A 19608-nucleotide genomic window follows, 5' to 3' on the forward strand; every position below is an offset into this window, starting at 1 on the left:
AAGCAAGTCACAGGCCCCACCCACACTCGAGACAAGTGGATGGCGGGGACATGAACTCCAGGAGGGCAGGCATCACTGGGGCCATTGTGGAATCTGTCCGCCAAAGATGGGATCTTCTGTGTAAAGTTTTGATTTCGTCAGAGCTATTCTTTCTTTTGGGTTGTAGTAGATATTTTAACTCGATTGAGGGATTCTTGTGCGCTATAGCCATGTTCCTCCCAAAGAAGGAGAGGACTTCACCTGTGGAAGGTGCAGCCAACTCTAGTGCCTTTTGTCTTGGGCCGGTTGTGTGTTTACCAAATGCATGTGATCAGCGGCTGCAGGAATTGATGTCTTTTTTCTGGTGACAGACCAGAATCAACTAATTTCTGACTCAGGCAGAATTTCATACGGAGAAAAGTGGAGGTGAAGGAAACCAGGTGTTGGAGATGTCAGGGTCGTCATTCTGGGGCTTCACCACCTGGTAGAGGGCCTGGAAGGCACAGTCTCCCTTCTGCCTAAGCTGTAGTTGCAGACAGTGGGGCTCGAACTAATGAACTCACTGCCTATCTGTGAGGTCAAGGACAGAGGGGGGAACATAGATCAGAACAGAGATAAATAAAAAGCACAGGTGACATAATGAAGGAGGGTCCACGTGTCCCGGGGGAGAAGGACCAGGCCCCCTCAAGTTGGGGTGACAGAATTGAAGGTAAGTGTACGGAGACATGTGCACTGAAATGGAGATGCAGGAAACTGCTCTGAGGGGTCACACCATGATGATGACCACCGTAATTTACTGATCAGCTAGAAATAATTTCTGCTAGTGGCCGAAACCCAGATCCACTGAGAGGGGACAGAGTCATGTAGAGGCACAAGTGGCCCTGAGAAATAAAGAGGCACAAGAGAGGCACAGTGCACAGCAAGGCAAGACACCATTGATTCTCCACATCCTCCCTGCCGATTGTCAGATACTTTGCCGTATGCGAGTTGAAATAAGAACTGGAGGCGTGCCTCCTTTTTTCACTAGGGGCAAATGCTGTTCTACTTTGGTCTCCCCAGATTTAAGTTTCTTGAGCCTAAACCTGTCTAGCTTGTGGGTAAGGAAAGTGCCCCCTTACACATAGTTGCCTAGCATAGAATGAAGAATAAGGAATTTTAGTAGCTGTTGTTGGTTTATTCAGGATGATTAGAGTTAGAGGTACTGAAAGTTATTTTTGACTTGACTTTGTCCGTCAGCCTCCATATTTTTGTACAAGCATCCATCAACTCATAGGTAACAAAGTTTTGACAAGTTGGTGATAAATCGCTGGTCGGGCATTGGTGGTGAAACCAGACTTTGGCATCTTGGTTGTGGCTGACCTAGTTTCCTTGGTGGAGCAGTCCTCTTCCGGCCATGTTGCTATGGTGATTGCCTTTTTTCTTCCCTAATAAGTTGAAGTTTATAAAGTGCTGTCACGTATATTGTTCAGTATATTCTTCCAACCACCTTTTGAAGTCAGTATTCTTATCCCCATCATACAGATGCAAAGACTGAGGCTTGTGAAGGTTGATGCTTAGACCAGGGCCTGTCACTAGTAAGTGGAGGACTTGGCAGGCAGGCCCTAGACGTCCGTGTTTCTCCCGTGAGGTCCCTTTGCCACCACCCTCACCTCTAATACAACTGCCTTGGGGGCACCAAGGCCCAGTCCAACCAGACATCTCACTGTGCTGTCATTAGAGACCAGGTTGAGGCAGGAAGGGATGAGTGTCAAGGTCCAAACACCTCTCATTGGTGTGTTCCAGCCTCCCTTCCTCCTTTTAAGTCATAGGGAAGGAAAGAAAAGAGTAAATTAATATAAAAAAAAAAAGAGAGAGAGAAGATAGAAGAGATGCAAGTAGAGACACTGGAAAATTGGAAGGTGCTTCCAGCAGCCACCGTGGTGTCAGCTCCTGAGTTAGAAGCTGGACGAGGCAGAATATACCAGATGACCTCCTTCTCTCCCGAGGGCCCAGATGGATGATGCCCCCGCTGGCAACTGCATCATTTAAGAACATTTTTGTACCTTGAAGCGTAAAGACAAGAACCTTACTGAATACAGCTTTTGCTCTTTGATTCTATCTCATTTTCTGATTTGCCAGGCCCGTTTCTGCTTACCGTGCCGGCTTTACGTCTTTGCTGTGGACGTCTGACTATAAAAGTCAACATTGATTGCAGCCAGCATTATACCAGACAGTTAACATCCATTATCTCATTTATTATCTACACCGATCAGAGAGGGCGGGTCATTGTCCCCAATCACAGAAGAGGACATTGAGACACCAGATTGATTTGCCCAGAGTCTTCCAATCAGGACAGAACCATCCCCGGGGCCCATGCCATTAGCTACTGTTACCTGCGAGACTAAGGTTTTCCCAAGAGGAACACAGTTTCCTACCCTTTCAGTGTTGGTTTGTTTTTAATTTGGTGTTGAGAATTTCCAAACCACGTTGCGGTTTTTTTGTTTGTTTGTTTGTTTGGTCGGTGCTCTAGCAGGAGTCAGGTTAATCTCCCAGTGTCTTTACATTGTGTTGCAAGAACTTTACGCCTAGGAAGACATGCTAAGCCTCAGGTGTTCTCGATTTAGTAACTTGATTTTTTTTAGTGTTTAATGTCCTACTGCTTCTTCTTAAATCAAATAAATAATCATAATCATTGCTGACATCTCTGCTATGGAATCTTAGCTCCAAATCAGTTCACACCACATAGTTTGACAGAGAACGGCACTGCTTCTGTTTTTCAACAGGGCTCTGAGCTTTGTTTCCTTATGTACTTACAAGCAGATTTTACACAGATTTCAGTGCATATAGAGACCAACAAGTAATGCATATTAGTTGGATGGTGGGAAAGTATCTGATTCAGAAATAGAGTCTGTTTATGTAAGTTAAGATTTTCTCAGTTACTGGAAGTTTTTTCTGCTTTTCATTGAAGTCTCAGAAAACATTGCCACTTGATTCTTTCAGATTATGCCAAAGCTGAAATTTTTATCTAGGTATAACATTTCCCCCACCTCTTCCTGAAGACAACAGCTATTATATAAAATATAATTCTTTTTTTTTTTTTGGCCATGCTGCGCAGCTTGCAGGATCTCAATTCCCTGACCAGGGATTGAACCTGGGCTACAGTAGTAAAAGCCCGGAATCCTAACCACTAGGCCACCAGGGAACTCCCTAAAATATAATTTTATATTTTAAAATTTATTTCGTGCTTCTGTAGATTTCTTGGAGAGGATGTGACTTTCTGATGTTAGAAAGAAACAAGTTTAGGCTCTGAGACACATAAGCCATTGTTAATCAGCAAAAGTAAATATTCTTCCCCTGTTTCTGGGACCTTAGATGTTTTTATAGCTGGATATAGTCTGATGTTCTCTCCTGCTTTGATGCTCCTGTAAAAACTTGTTTGAAGTGCTTGGAAATTACCAAGTTTATGTGTTTTCTCCCTGCCGGTTTGCCAAACAATACTGTTTTTGTTTTGTTTTGGTTTGGTTTTTTGCGGTATGTGGGCCTCTCACTGTTGTGGCCTCTCCCGTCGCGGAGCACAGGCTCTGGACGCGCAGGCTCAGTGGCCATGGCTCACGGGCCCAGCTGCTCCGCGGCATGTGGGCTCTTCCCGGACTGGGGCACGAACTCGTGTCCCCTGCATCGGCAGGTGAACTTTCAACCACTGCGCCACCAGGGAAGCCCAACAATACTGTTTTCACTGAGTCTTCCTTATCTAAATTCTACTACCCATTTTTCTGACCTTCAGAGACCTGAGGTAGCAGTTCTCAAAGTGTGGTCCAGGGATCCCTGGAAGTTCCCAGAAACCTTTGGGGGGCCTGTGAAGTCAGTTTTTTATAATAACACAAAAGTATAATTTGCATCTTTCATTTCATTGTCTTACAAGCGCGCTGTGCAGTCTTCCAGAGGCTCTATGGAATGTGAGCTTATATATTCTTTTTTTTTAATTTCTAATTTAGTTTCTAATGTGATAAATACGGATAAATATAACCCATGTAGGCAAAGCTCTTTGGGCGTACTGAATAATTTTTAAGAGCATAACCAAGTCCCAGAACAAAATATTTGAGAACTGCTGCTTTAAGGGTGTCTTCTGGGCAAAAAGGATGTTGATTTTAGTGATTACACAACATGAAAATTCAGTGAATAAGAACTGTGCTGCAGAAGCATATTTTGCTCCAAAAAGGAGTTGGCAAGCTTCAGTCTTCATTTCTGAATGTTCTCTATGAACAGAGAAGATGTATCCTGTTGCTTTCATTAGTTAATCTGATGGCTTGATATTATTGATTCTTACTGAACCAGTAACAAGAGAAAGAGCAATCTGATGTTGAGAAAGGCTGTTTAAAATGTATCAAGGTCATCCTCATAGTGAAAAATAATCTTTTCAAATGACTGCAGTATACATTTGGTATGGCTTTGGCCTTCTACCAGCATTTAGAAATGTATATTTATTTCATGTAACACCATTTAGCAATCGCATAGGCTCCCTCTTCCCATGAATTGCAGTGTAGAAATGCTCTGAATAACTAAAATTGGCTTAGGGAAACAAAGAAAAATACAGTTTCACTCCTGGCTTGTACTTGAATGCCAGGCTGTAGAAATATCATCTCTTCAGAGCTGACAGTGACTTTTTTCCGTGTCTGCAGCCTTCACCTCACCTTATTGGGTAAATGATTGTGCTAAAAACCTAGGAATTCATTCATTCATTCAACACCTATTCAGGCCATTATTAACCAAGGGTTAAGCCTTGGGTGGAACCTGGGGCCTGGAGATTTCAGGTCCTTTGGCTTTGAGATCCACAGAAATACTAAAAGTATGAGTTCTCTATTAAATGTCAAGGACTTAAATTCTCTCAGTTTAGAATATTAAACTATTTTAGCTGCATTACTGCGTCTTTGTAGATTTCATAAATCCTGAGTGGCACATAGTACATACTCAGCTAAGGACTGCTGGGTCGGTAAACACAAAGCCCGTCTCCTCCCAAAGTGAATCAGTAATCAATCTGCGGTTCTTGTCACAGAATATTAGAAACCTCAGCACAACTACTAACATCCATCAGAGCCGACACTCAAGATGAACACCCATTTTCCACCTTGGTCTTCTCCCCTACCACTAGTCTGAGGGCATGCAGGAATTGTGATGATCTAATTTTAAAGGCAGTTTTTAATTTTAAAGTACTTAGATAAAACAACAAGGTCCTAATGTATAGCACAGGGAACTATATTCAATATCCTGTGATAAACCATAATGGAAAAGAATATAAAAAAAGAATGTATAGGTATGTATAACGGAGTCACTTTGCTGTACAACAGAGATTGGCACATTATAAATCAACTATACTTCAATTTAAAAAAATCTAAAAGTACTTAGTGGTAATTTAGGACAGAAAAGATAGACTAGCACTATTTATATACAAGTTATTTGTCACTTAAAATTTATCCAGTATTTCTTCAAGAAAAAAGTATCGAGTTAACTGGAAAAATACAGTTGTATTTGTAAGTATTAAGTTTTTTTCTTTGTACAAACAAGCAAATGTAGTGACCTTTCTCACTTCTGTTGTCAAGTGTCCTGGTGTCTGTACACTTCCTATAGTTGCTGTCTGGAGCTCTTTTAAGGATAAGACTTGAACAGATCCAAATAGGGACTTGTCCTGACTTTGAAGGTTTGTTATTTCCATGGCCTAATGTAAAAATTTTGATGTTCTGGAATGATGGATTCAGATGCCTATCCCGATCACCTTTTAATCCATAGATGGCATGAGAGACCAGGGCCACTACTTGGCAACCAGCCATTCATTCTTGGCAATTAAAATGCTTCCCTTCCCATGCTGACCGATATGATTTTTACTTTTCTTTCATTTTTATTGCTCACGAGAACAGAAGAGCTACATTTTTTCCACGGGCTATCGGACAAAAAGTTTCTCAGCCATTTTCGACTGTGTTTTCAAAATGTCAGACGTGGCAGTCTTAAAAGCGTGATCCTCCAGAACACATGCCGAGATTGTTCTGCCCTGTCGTGTAGGCTGTTAAAGTTCTTGGCATGGGGATATAGATGAACTTGTAGTGTTCCCGTTGGTTTTGTCTGGGTCATGGGCAATACTGACCAAAGACCTGGTACACAAAGATAGGATAGAACATGTCGTGTAGCTTATATTCTAAACTAGTGGTTCTCAAGCTTTATGTGTATACGAATCACCAGGGGATCTTGTGAAACTGCACATCCTGACTTGGTAGGTCTGCGGCAGGCCCAAGATTCTGCAGTTCTGACAAGCTCCCATGGGATGCTAATATTGCTGGTCTGGGGATCATGCTTTGGCGCCAAGTTTGTTTACTCCTCTTATTTAAACCTCCCAACTGGTTTTTTTTTAAATAAATTTATTTATTTTATTTTATTTTTTTGGCTGTGTTGGGTCTTCATTGCTGCAAGTGAGCTTTCTCTAGTGCGGCAAGCAAGGGCTACTCTTTGTTGCTGTGTGCGGGCTTCTCATTGCGGTGGCTTCTCTTGTTGCAGAGAACAGGCTGTAGGCACGTGGGCTTCAGTAGTCGTGGCGCACAGGCTCAGTAGTTGCGTCTCGCAGGCTCTAGAGCACAGGCTCAGTAGTTGTGGCGCACGGGCTTAGTTGCTCTGCAGCATGTGGGATATTCCTGGACCAGGGCTCGAGCCCGTGTCCCCTGCATTGGCAAGCGGATTCTTAACTACTGTGCCACCAGGGAAGCCCCTCCCAACTGGTTTTGTTTTCACTCCAACAGGTTACAAAAACTTCAGGCTTGAGGCCAATGGAACCAAGAGATATCAAAGCTGTTCAAGAACTAACCAACAGTTACCTGAAGCAGTTTCATCTAGCCCCAGTGATGGATGAAGAGGAAGTAGCCCACTGGTTCCTCCCCCAAGAGCACATCATTGACACTTTTGTAGTGGAGGTAAAGAGAAGGTGATAAGATAGTACAGAGAAGTATGAGAACACTGTGCAACTGAGTCCATTTTCCAGAAGGATCATAGAGTGTCCATTCCCTTCCTGCCCGCATGACTCACTGCTTCTGAACCAGCTTCCTGCTCACCCTTTCAGAACCAGCTGTTCTTACAGCTTCTGTTCCTGGCAGAAGAGCACACTTTTACTACTTAATCATGGGGAATCAGGGTTCTGATCTGCTCTGTTGTTGTCTGTGTGATTAATTGCTTTTCTTAGTTTTGAAAAGGCCAGTTTGGATGATCTCATCTGAGAGGGATGTGTCCCAAAGTTTAATATTGTTTTGCTTTGGCAAAACTGGTTGGAACTGAACTGCCTTTGTTCAGGATGGCATAATTCAACCACTTCACTCAACCCTTGTCTTCTTGATTTGTAAAAGGTGTTTTTTGGTTTTCTTTTTGGTTTTTTGGCCACGCTGTGCAGCTTGCAGGATCTTAGTTCCCCAACCAGGGATAGAACCTGGGCCCCTGGAAGTGAGAGCGCCAGGTCCTAAACACTGGACCACCAGGGAATTCCCTGTAAAAGTTTTCTATAGCCTGAATACTGATACTTTGTATTGTGGTCCATTTCTGGGTTCTCTGTTCTGTTCCATTGATCTCTGTGTCTATTTCCCCACCAATACCACATTGTCTTAATTACTGTAACTGTATAGTAAGCCTTGATACCAGGTAGAGTGATTCCTCCCACTTTATTCTTCTTTGTCAAGATTATTTTAGCTAATCTAGTTCCTTTGCCTTTGCATATAAATTTTAGAATAAGCTTGTCATTATCTACAAAAGACCTTGCTGGGATTTTGATAAGAATTACATTAACTCTGTAGATTAATTTAGGGAGAATTAACAAGTCTTCCAACCCATGAACATGGTATGTCTCCATTTATTTAGGTCTTCTAAAATTTATTTTATCAGCATTCTGTAATTTTCAGCATCCAGATCCTGTATATATTTTTTAAAGTGTTTACCTAAATGCTTCATTTCCTTGGAGTGATTATAAATGGTATTGTGTTTTTAATTTTGGTTTCCACATGTTCATTTTTAGTATGTAGAAATGTAATTGGTTTTTCTTTGTTGCTCTTGTATCCTGCAGGCTTGCTGAAATCACTTATTAGTTCCAGGAATTTACTTGGAGATTTCTTGGGATTTCCACATAGACAATTGTGTCATCTACAAATAGGGTCAGTTTTATTTCTTCCCTTCCCATGTGTATGCCTTTTCTTCCTTTCTCTTGCCTTATTGCAGGGGCTAGATATTCCAGTACTTTATTGAATAAGAGTGGTAAAGATCAACATCCTTGCCTTGTTCCTGATATTAGGGGAAAAGCCTTCAGTCTTACCCCATGAATCTTATTCCGTGACGTTAGCTGTAGGTTTTTCATGGAAGCTCCTTACTGATTTGAGAAAATTCCCAACTTGTTGAGAGTTCTTATTATAAATGGGTGTTGAATTTTGTCCAGCGCTTTTTCTGCTTCAATTCATACAATCATGATTTTTCTTCTTCAGTCTGTTCATTTATTGATTTTCAAATGTTTGACCACCCTTGCATACCTAGAAAAATTATCCACTTGGTTATGGTATATAATTTTTCTACATTATTGGATTTGGAGTGCTGATATTTTGTTGAGTATTTCCTGAGTTCGTGAGAGATATTGGTCTGCAGTTTCTTTTTTTGTACTATCTTTGTTTGGTTTTGGTATCAAGATACTACTGGCCTCATAAGATGAGTTGGGAGGTATGACCTCCTCTTCTGTTTTCTAGAAGAAATTATATAGAATTGGTGTTAACTCCTTAAATGTTTCCTAGAATTCTCCAGTTGAAACCATCTGACCTTAGAGAATTCTTTTGTGTTGAAATAATGAATTCACTTTATTTTATGATTATAGGACTGTTCATCTTGTTTGAGTTTTAATACAGTTTAGAAGAATTGGTCTGCTTCTTCTAAAATGTCAAATTTGTAAGAATAAAGTTGTTCATAGTATTCCCTTTTAATGGCTACGGAATCTGTAGTCATAGCCCTTATTTAATTCTGGTAGTTCTGTCGGTTAATGAGAGGGGTGTGGAATTCCCCAACTATAACTCTGGATTTGTCTTTTTCCCCTTCAGTTCTGTCAGTTTTTCTTGATGTCTCTGGAGGGTCTTGTTTGGTACTTATACATGTTGGACCTGCATGAGTTTCTAGTGGATTGATCATTTTATCATCATGTAATACCCCTCTTTGTCTTCAGTAGTTCTCTTTGCTCTGAAGTCTACTTCCTTGTATATTAATACAGGCAGACCTCGTTTTATTGCACGTCGCTTTATTGTACTAAGCAGATACTGCATTTTTTACAAATCGAAAGCTTGTGGTAACCCCGTGTCCAGCAAGTCTGTTGGTGCCATTTTTTTCCAACAGCGTTTGCTCACTTTGTTTCTCTGTGTCACATTTTGGTAATTCTTGCAATATTTCAAACTTTTTCATTATGGTTAGATTTGTTATGGTGATCTTTGATGTTACTACTTCTACTCGCTGAAAGTTCAAATGACGGTTAGCAGTTTTTAGCAATAAAGTGTTTTTATATTAAGGTATGTACATAATGCTATTGCATACTTAACAGACTACGGTATAGTGTGAACAACAGTTTCATATAAACTGGGAAAACAAAAAAATTCGTGTTACTCACTTTATTGCAATATTTGCTTTATTGAGGGGTCTGGAACCCAACCCACAGTATCTCTGACGTATATGTGTATAGCCACTCCTACTTTTTTAAAATTCATGTTTGCATGGTATATCTGTTTCAGTCCTTTTACTTTCAACCCATCTCTGTCATTGAATTTGAAGTGAATTTCTTGTAAACAGTATATATTTGGGCCATGTTTCCTTATCCACTCTGCCAGAATCTTTTGATTGGTGTTTTTTGACCATTTACATTTGATGATTATTGATATGTTAGAGCTTAAGTCTTCTATATTATAATACATGTTTTCTGTTTGTTTCTTCTGGTTTCTGTCCCTCTGTTGCTGTTTCCTTGCCTTCCTGTTCCTTGAACATTTTTGGATGTCTCGATTTATTTATAGTGCATTTGAGTATATCTGTGTAGGTCTCATGATGGTTGCTCTGGGTATTACAATATACAGATGTGACTTATCACAGTCTTCTGGTATCCATGTTTTACCACTTCAAGTGACTTTACTTCTCTTTACTTTTTCATCATTTTTTTCACATCTTTATTAGACTATAATTGCTTTACAATGTTGTGTTAGTTTCTGCTATACGGTCTCATTGTTTAAATTATCACTGTCTTGAGTATCAGGTGGTGTCATAATTTTTGTTTCAATCATCGAGTCATTTATAAAACTCATAGGAAGAAGCATAGCTCAAAGTATGTACCCAGATTTCTCTTCCTTCTTCCTTCCTTCCTTTCTGATGCTCCATGATGCTTTCTTTTATGATTTCCTTTCTATTTGAAGAATGTACTTCAGCCAGTCTTAAAGGTATGTCTGCTAGCAACAAATTCTTTTAGTTTTCATTTGTCTGAGAATGTCCTTATTTCCCCTTCTTTCCTGAAGAAAGTTTCGCCAGATACAGAATTCATGGTGGACGGTTTTTTTCTTTCAGCTCTTGTGCCACTTGCTTCTGGCCTCTGTGGTTTCAGGTGAGCAGTCTGCTGTCATTTGAATTAGTATTTCCCCATAGGTAATGTGTTGTTTCTCTGTGGCTACTTTTGAGATCTCTCTCTGTCTTTAGTTTTTGGAAATTTCATTATGATGTGTCTTGGTGTGGATTTCTTTGGGGTTATCCTGTTAGAGTTCACATGGCTTCTTGAATCTACTATGTCCGTTTTGCCAAATTTGGGAAGTTTTCAGCCACTGTCTCTTTCAGCCCCACATTCTCTTCTTTCCCTCTGGGATTCCAATGATACGAATGGGGAATCTTTGGTACTGCCCCACAGATCCCTGAGGCTTAATTCTTTTTTTTTTTCAGTCTGTTTTCTCTCTGTCGTTTCAGATTGGGTAAATTCAAGTTCAGTGATTCTATCCTCTGTCATCTCCACTCTACTATTGAGCCCATCCAGTGATTTTTTTTTTTCCTCTAATTTCTGCTGTGGTATTTTTCAAGTTGAAAATCCTTAATAAAGCTGAAAATTTAGGTCTTTAAGTCATCTCTCACTTTTGCTTAACATCTTTAATTTCATAGTGTCTGAAAAAAAAGGTTTAGTGAATCAGAAGCACTCAGAAACCAGATAATACATCCTCTGGAATTTTCTGCTAAAACAAATATTAGCAATGGCATATGTGATCTAGCCTCCGCAGCTGTATACGTCAAATATATCGTGGTTTGAATTATATGCAGACTTGCATAGGTCACTGCAGGTAATAGAAACAATGCAAACAATACTGGCTAATTTCTTGTATTGAAAGTATACCAGTGATGACAAAACAAACACCATCTTTTGCATCCCTTTTGATTTTTGATAGCTTCAGATTTTCTCAGTTATTCACACACATATATTTTGGTGCAGTGCCACTGCCTTTTTACAAGCTTCTAAAAAAACAGCTTCCAAATCCTATCCAACTTCACTTTAAGCTGAGACAAGTCCTGCCTTGTGCCAAGAAGATTATTATACAGTATCCTTTCGTTGGAAAAGGTAGCCTTCTAATCCTTTGTGCTCTTATTCCTGCAAAAACAATGAATTTACTTTTATCACTGTCCCATAAGTCTAGAGAGACTCATTAGTCAACCAGAGAGCATTCCTTTTAGAACATTCTACTTCTTAAGAACTTGATGCCAGTTGCTGATGAGCACTCAGGCTGAGGCACAGCTCCATGCTCTTCCTTGGCCTCTGCCCAGCATATGGTAAGGGGCTCCACATCAGACTTGGAGAGCGGAGCATGAGCTGTTGCTTTTCATTCTAACGGAAAGCTGTGGTGCAAGTCAGAGATCAAGACGTGAGCTGAGATGCCTGGATGAAACTTGTTCAAGGAGATGTTTACCTGACATTGCCTTTGTTCTTTAGAACTCCAGTGGTAAACTAACTGACTTCCTGAGCTTCTACACGCTCCCCTCCACAGTCATGCATCACCCCGCCCACAAGAGCCTCAAAGCTGCCTACTCCTTCTACAATATCCACACAGAGACGCCGCTGCTGGACCTCATGAACGACGCGCTCATCATCGCCAAGCTGGTACGCAACTCACTCCTTGTCATCCCGTGTGTGTCTCCAAATATGTACATCAGAGTATATAAAACATCTTGTATTTTCTTCCACACGGTGGGGGGATTTGTTTGAGATACTTCTTACTGTTGACAGTCAAAGGAAGAATTTTGATAAGAGTTTTTTTTTTAATTTAGTGGCTATTTTCATCATTAATTCTGTTGTAACTTAACCAAAAAGACATTTTGTACAAAAAGACATTTTGTACAACTTAGAAACTGGTAACCCTTATATAAAGATACACGAAATTCATAATATAAGGAATATAAGAAAAATAACGTGATCCCATGATACAGGCGTACCTTGGAGATATTGTGGGTTTGGTTCCAGATCACTTCAGTAAAGCAAGCATTGCAATAAAGCAAGCCACACGAGTTTTTTGGTTCCCAGTGCATATAAAAGTTATCATTAGGGGGCTTCCCTGGTGGCGCAGTGGTTGAGAGTCCGCCTGCTGATGCAGGGGACACGGGTTCGTGCCCCGGTCCAGGAAGATCCCACGTGCCACGGAGCGGCTGGGCCCGTGAGCCATGGCCACTGAGCCTGCACGTCTGGAGCCTGTGCTCCGCAACGGGAGAGGCCACAACAGTGAGAGGCCCGCGTACCGCAAAAAATTTTTAAAAAGTTATCTTTACACTATAGTGTAGTCTGTTAAGTGTGCACTAGCATATTTAAACAATATACAGACCTTAATTTAAAATACTTTATTGCTAAAAAAAAAATGCTAACCATCATCTGAGCCTTCAGCGAGTTGTAGTCATATCGGAGATCACAGATCACCATAACAAATATAATAATGAAAAAGTTTAAAATATTACAAGAATTACCAAAATGGAACACACAGACGTGAAGTGAGCAAATGCTATTGGAAAAATGACTCTGATAGACTTGCTCGATGCAGGGTTGCCATAGACCTTCAATTTGTATAAAACCCAGAATCTGTGAAACTCAATAAAACAAGGTCTGTCTGTATGGGGAAAATATGAGTGTGTTGCAGTGAATAATTGGCAACAGTAGGTTTTTTGATTCAAATAAATAGTCTCTGAATTTTAAAATTAAAGAAATTTAATTTTAACTATTAGAATTATTATTAAAAGGATTTAAAATGAAAAGAATTAAATTCAAAATGTTCCTTACTATATTTGCATTATTTTTCTATTTCCTCAATGTGGTAGTTAGGATAATTGTTAAATTCTTGCTACAAATAAACATTTTCCTTTAAAAAGAAATTGAAATCAGCTGACGGGGACATTTTGATGTAATTGCTGAGTGAGAAGATAAATATTGTTCACGAGAAATTGGGAGCAACACTTCAAAAGTGTCTTCCTTGTAGTCTTCTAGTATTTGATCATTGGAAACATTTTTTTTAATCTATTATAAGTGGATCCCCAAATCAGCATTCTCCTTTGCTTCTTTGATCTTGTAGCTCATTTTCAACTACCTCCCCAGAAAGGCCAGTAATAAGTTATTTAAGGTAAAACCCCTGAGAAATAGAAATGTAGGTGCTTCATCTATATCACATTTTGCATAGTATTATCTAACCTTTTCTTAAATTCTGTTTTTACTATTGAAATGTTACTAAATTTATTTCTCATTATCAGCCCAAGACAGATACACGATTTAAAGTCTTTACAGCTTTGATTTCTTAGCGTAGGTTCAGGTAAGTCAGAATGTAGAAAGGCCAGTAACTAACAGTTCTGGTGATAGAGCCATCTAGGCAACTGTTTGCTTCAAAAAGAGGGACAAAATATTTCCTGAAATTTTAATAGATTATTTTTTGTCAGCCATCAGACTGCACTTTTCGATTCAGCATTTCTGGATAATCTTGCTGAGTCCATCAGATTCACTGCTTGCTAGTTTAATAAGACAGTTTTGAACTGAATTCCTAACCCATACTATATATTGCAGACATTAAACCTTATTATAAATGCATTATCAATTCAAGCTATTAGTAGGGGAATGAAATGTTATACTGAAATACATAATATACAAAACACTTTAATCCTTTGAAACTTTAAAAATTAAAAAAAATTTTTTTACATTGACAGAAAGGATTTGATGTATTCAATGCGCTAGATTTGATGGAAAATAAAACATTCTTGGAAAAACTCAAGTTTGGCATAGGTGATGGCAATTTACAGTATTACTTGTACAACTGGAGGTGTCCAGGGACAGAGTCTGAAAAGGTAAGTGAAGTTGATAAACTTTTGTAAACTTGATAAATTTACCTAGAAAATCCCATATTTGCTTCTCTTCGGATTGTTGAGAGGTTTTTTCTTTAGTAGCTTTTTAAAAATATAGACCTATTGTATTACATTATAATTTTTCTTGCTCACTTGTTTTTGCTATTCCATTTCTTCCCTCCCTTTAGGTCGGACTCGTATTACAGTAGATGGATATTTCTATTTCTAGAACTCTGATGTCATCATTTGTTAATATCCTAGTTAGTGATTCCTGGAACTGCCATTCCAAAGAATAAAAGCACAACCTAAGTGACATCGAAGTGTCAGTAACAGAAAAGATGGAAAAACATCCATTGGTGACCAATAGAACACATTTCTAGCTAGAATGTTAATAACATTCATCCTTTTTTTCACTGTTGACCCATTTGTAGGAGGGATGGAAGGAGGATACAAAGAGCACATTCCTCTAATTTTCAACCTTCTGACTGTCTCTCAATGAAGAGAAGGTATTTGTCCCTCTCTAGAGAAATGGACCGCTTTTCTATGGATTGAACAGAAATCACAGAATCGTGTAAGAAAATCTTTGCCACTATGTGGAGATAAACTGCTGCCTTTCTGTTTATTAAGTGAGGGTCTGTGGGTCCATGTAGCAGAATGAGGGAGCCATTTGGAAAGGGTTTACTTATGTCACTGCACAGGATCTCATCGGGAACATCTATGGAGCCAGCATTTCTGTAACGCAGTGATGAGTGGTAGGTGTTACAGTGAAGAGATAAAAATGTACTGGTTGACTATTTCTCTAGAAGCAAAGTTGCCAAATCAATAAACACACAAATGGGTACTTTGATCATCAGCAGGTTCGTGGATTGGTTCCAAAGCAAGGTTTGGGGCAAACATTAAGTGTGTTCTCTGAAGAGCACACAACCCTGACAAACCAGACTGTTCTGCTCCTGCAGAGGCTCTTTTCTTCTCAGCAACAGTCAGGATACGTGAGGAAAAGAAAAATCAAAGCCCTCAAGTCAGAAGACATGCCCAGTGGAGTTTTTGAGTGCCATCAGGACACTGATAATTTGAATGTTTTTTATTACTTACACAGAATTGCACATATTTCTTTATCCTGACTCTAATTTATCATGAAAGCTGTCGTGCTCTAGGAAGATGTCTTATTTGTAAATAAGTCTTGTGGTTTTGTTACTGATGGTGTTTTTATCTAGGATTTGAAAAACCAAGTTTCTCGGTGTACATAGATAATGTATATATCACCAATAGCCCAAGGGGAAAAAGATGCTGGACAAGGCCACCTAAAACGGCCTCAACTCAAATACCACAAAGTAAATACTTCTTCCTGCCTTTATGTACCAGTGCCTAGGCCGTTCAGTCCAGAAAAATCTAATCACCTTCGACAACAGGATGCCCTTCCTTCATGTTATAAGTAGTCAAAGGACACAATCATACCTTATAAAAACCAGGCAGGAGCTAGCACACTGTGGCCCATGAGCTAAACTCAGCACATCGCCTGTTTTTGTACAGCCCACGAGCTAAGAATGGTGTTTACATTTTTGAATGGTTGAGGAGAAAAAAATATATAATGTTTTGTGACACATAAAAATTACAGGAAATTCAGATTTCAGCATCCATAAATAAAGTTTTATGGGAACAAGGCCTCATTCATTCATGCGTTGCCTGTACGTGGCAGGCAGAGTTGAGTTGTTCCGACAGATTGTGGACCCAAAGGCCTAAACCTGGCCCTTTAGGGAAAAAGTTCTATTGCCTCTGATTTCCTCTAAAAATCAGAAAGCCTCTTTCTGCAGCTTCCCGTCATCCTGAAGGCCACCCCACAGCTGTGGCACCCTGGGACCTCCACTAGGGGGCACGCGTGGGCTCCGAAGTCGTCCTTAATTTAGGACACCACAGTTTTCCTTCTCGAAGACGCAAGGGAAGACTTCTCCTATAGGATGATTCAAACCCAATTGTGTTACCTTTTTTTTCTAACGTGAGGAGGATGCCTGCAGAAGCAAAAGTGAACCAATTCACTGAAACACCAGAATTAAGTAAACAAGATTTTTAACATAATCCAGAGTCGAGGCTCCAGTTGGGAATTATGTTCTGCTCATTTTTATGGCACAGTCTTAACATGAAGTAGGTTTTCGAATAATTGCAGGATTGTCCCTCAGAAATTGTGTCACGGGCTCACCTCATGACAAAACTGTGGCATTGTTCCTCTATTCACTTACGTAATTGCAGTTAATAGAGTTCATGTTCTTTTACTCAGTAATTTTTAAATACAGTAATTTATAAATTACTAGCACATTTGCCACTTTATAATGCCTCTTTATAATTTACACATGTTACCAATGAGCATTTTAAAGTAGAAAATCAGTACAGCTGCTTGTTTATAAAGCAGCTGTTAGAACTAAATTTAAATGCAATATACAGTGTCTTACAGATTCAAAAAACCCACACCACCCCGTGTCCTTTGTCAGTAATGGAAATACTCTGGTCCATGACGTATCCTTGCCCACACACCCCGCCTTTTTTTGGTCAAGATGGCATTCAGTAAATTTAAATGGAGGTGGCATAATCCACAGATCAACCAGAATTTAGGCTGAAAATAAACTTTGGCAAGCCAGTACCTTCCCCATAAATTACAGAAAGCATCTTTTCCAAACACGTGCTGTAAACAGCAGATACTTTAACATAGAGCACTGATTCTGCTTCATATAATAACACGAGTGACCCCTGTCATGGCAGACCCACCTCTGAGCATCCAAGCTCCTCCGCTTATTTTTTTATTCTCTTCCTGCTTTATTTCACCTAATTACCATCATACTTTGGATACATGCTAAAGTCCCAAGGAAGTAAGTTAACCGTGTAAAGGGGTGAATTCTACCTAGTCAGTATACCTTATCTGGCAATTTTGATAAATGTTTAGCCTTTCTCCCAAGTCTACGTTTAGGCCTGCCTACAAAGAAAGGCAAACTGACAGTAAAAAATAATAAGGTATTGTTTCTGAGGACAATGTATTGCTTGGCATTTACTATCTTTCCTTTACAACTGATGGTGCACCTGCCATCCAGTTTCATCTCCCCTGCCAACTAGAACCATGTTTGTGTGGCCTATTTGCCAAGTTTGGATAGAAGGATGCCCAGTGTTGCAGGATACAGATGTTCTTGCTCACAAGCATTGTGCCAGCCTTTTAAAAAGTGAATTTATACAAGCATGGACGTTTCAATAAACTTTTGATATTCATACCGCTGAATATTCTCTGCACTCAGTGCCCCTATGCTTCAGCGTATCTGTATTCGACAGAGAATCTTACACATTTGAAAGGAATGATACTAAACAGTGTCCCAAGAATATATGTAAAAGTCATTTTATTCATTTCAAGGCTTCTCTACGAGGTATCGTTTTACAACTGTATGAAGTGACAGGTTTATACAAGATTACTTTGAAGCCGTTTTTTTACTTTTGGGTGGTTTCCTTATCTTATTGGGGTTTGGAATCAGTTTCTTTATTTTCAGGGGTTGTAACACTGCAGCCTGCTGACCCTCAGTGAGCTTTCTCTTGGATTTAGAGAGGTCTTCGAAGGAAGTGTCCAAAATCTCTTTGTCTTGGCTTTCTAAAGATTCCATCTCCAGGTTCTCCCCGGGGTCTTCAAGTGTGTCTTGGAGCCATGGCACGTCCAGACGGGGGACTCTGGGGATGATGGCCCTCACTTCCTCCGCAAAGGCAGCAGTGTTTCTTTTGAACCCCAAGGCCAGGACGCATGTCAAGCCCATGGCGGGTGCGAGCCTCTCGCTGAGCCGGGGCACCTGGCAGGCAGGGACACCTCTGCTGGCGCTCAGCGGCACCAGGTGCGCGGTGACGATGGCCGGCTTGGCCGACTTGCACGCCAAGACCAAGAGCAGCTCGTTCCTCTCCAAGGCTCTGGTGACCTCGTTGATGCCAATGGCAAGCTGCTTTCTGACGTCGGCAGGGGACCACCCTGATGCCTGGGGCTCACCTGGCTTTTCCTCCTTCAGACCCTCACCAGTGTCCACATCCATGCTGCACGTGTCTCCACTTTGTGTTTTCAAAGCGGGCTGCTTTTTCTTTCTCTTCCTGTCCTCAGTCTTCTGAAGCCCGAGAGATTTAATCCTGTCCTCCAGGGTCTGTAGTATGAAGTGCATATCCTCCCTGTCCAGGGCACTCCAGCGGATGGTATACGGGTTGTTCAATGACGTCTTCACAGGTAAAGGTCTGGTCTTCCGCACAGAGCCCCTCCCTGGTGCCTGGGGGGCTGCGGCCATTCTGAAGACCCTTCACAGAGGAGCAAAACGACAAAGGAAAACACGTGTTAGCTAGACATGCACGCCTTAAGGATATCTTGGCTGTGCTCTTTCTGATTTTGGAAAGGCTAAAGCAAGCCTACTTATATAGGACATATATACACGTACATATATATATGTGACCATACATAACTTCTAAGTTTTCCCCATTTTTTCCTGTGATTTGGTCTTCATTCATACACATGCAATTTATGAATGTTTTGCGTTATTGCGATCATACTGAAATTCTATTTATTTCCTTTATTTAAAATGTTCCATGTTGCTACTTGTTCATAATTATTTATCCTCTTCAGGACCTCTGGTATTAGTCTGATAGATTTGTTACCATTTTCTGTATTGCCCTCTTCTTAGGCTTCCATCCATCCATTCAGCAAATATTCACTGAGCACCTCCAGCTCTTGAGTCACGGGTACTGGGTTTCAGCCTTGAACAAGTTCCCACCACCACCTCTGTGAGTCCCCGAGTCCACCTGCCTCAGCACACAGTCTCTAAGGGACCTGGAAGCCTCTGCCATTCATAATTAACCAGCTGTCATTTTTTTTTAAGAACTGGGACCATAATGTATGCACATGACTAAAAATCCAAATGATACTTTCATTCTGTGCCCTTTTGTAAGTCTCCTTCCCTCCCTGGACCCTAAGTTTCTTGTCTGTCTTTCCTAAAACACGGATACACAGATTCCCCCTTCCCCTGATAAGTCCAAGCTGGCCGTTCCTCTGGCTGACAATGTGATGAAATCTAGGGAAATATTGTAATGAAATTTAAAGATATTAATCCGTTAAGGCAAAATAGTAACAGGGATCCTTGCTGGGGAAATGTTATAAACCACTGTTCAGAGGAGCATGTCCTGTTTGTCCTGCCCAGAGGCAACTGCATATTCCTTTCTTCCCTCAGTTTTCTTCCTGGGCTCAGCCGGGAACCACAGGGACCCAAGTTGCAGAATTGAAGGAAG

The 19608-nt window shown here is 40.4% G+C and overlaps 1 protein-coding gene across 1 annotated transcript; it reads right to left on the reverse strand.

Annotated features, from left to right (window-relative positions):
• Nucleotides 1-17697: 17697 nt before the first annotated feature.
• On the reverse strand, nt 17698-18617 carry RPP38 (ribonuclease P/MRP subunit p38; the record flags this gene model as incomplete). The annotated part of the gene is made up of 1 exon (XM_079701048.1): nt 17698-18617. The coding sequence occupies one exon, from the start codon at nt 18615-18617 to the stop codon at nt 17772-17774; it is 846 nt and encodes a 281-aa protein (XP_079557174.1). The 3' UTR covers nt 17698-17771.
• Between the last annotated feature and the right edge of the window lie 991 nt (nt 18618-19608).

The sequence above is a fragment of the Hyperoodon ampullatus genome (assembly GCF_949752795.1).
Source record: "Hyperoodon ampullatus genome assembly, chromosome: 3".
Taxonomy (NCBI): domain Eukaryota; kingdom Metazoa; phylum Chordata; class Mammalia; order Artiodactyla; family Ziphiidae; genus Hyperoodon; species Hyperoodon ampullatus.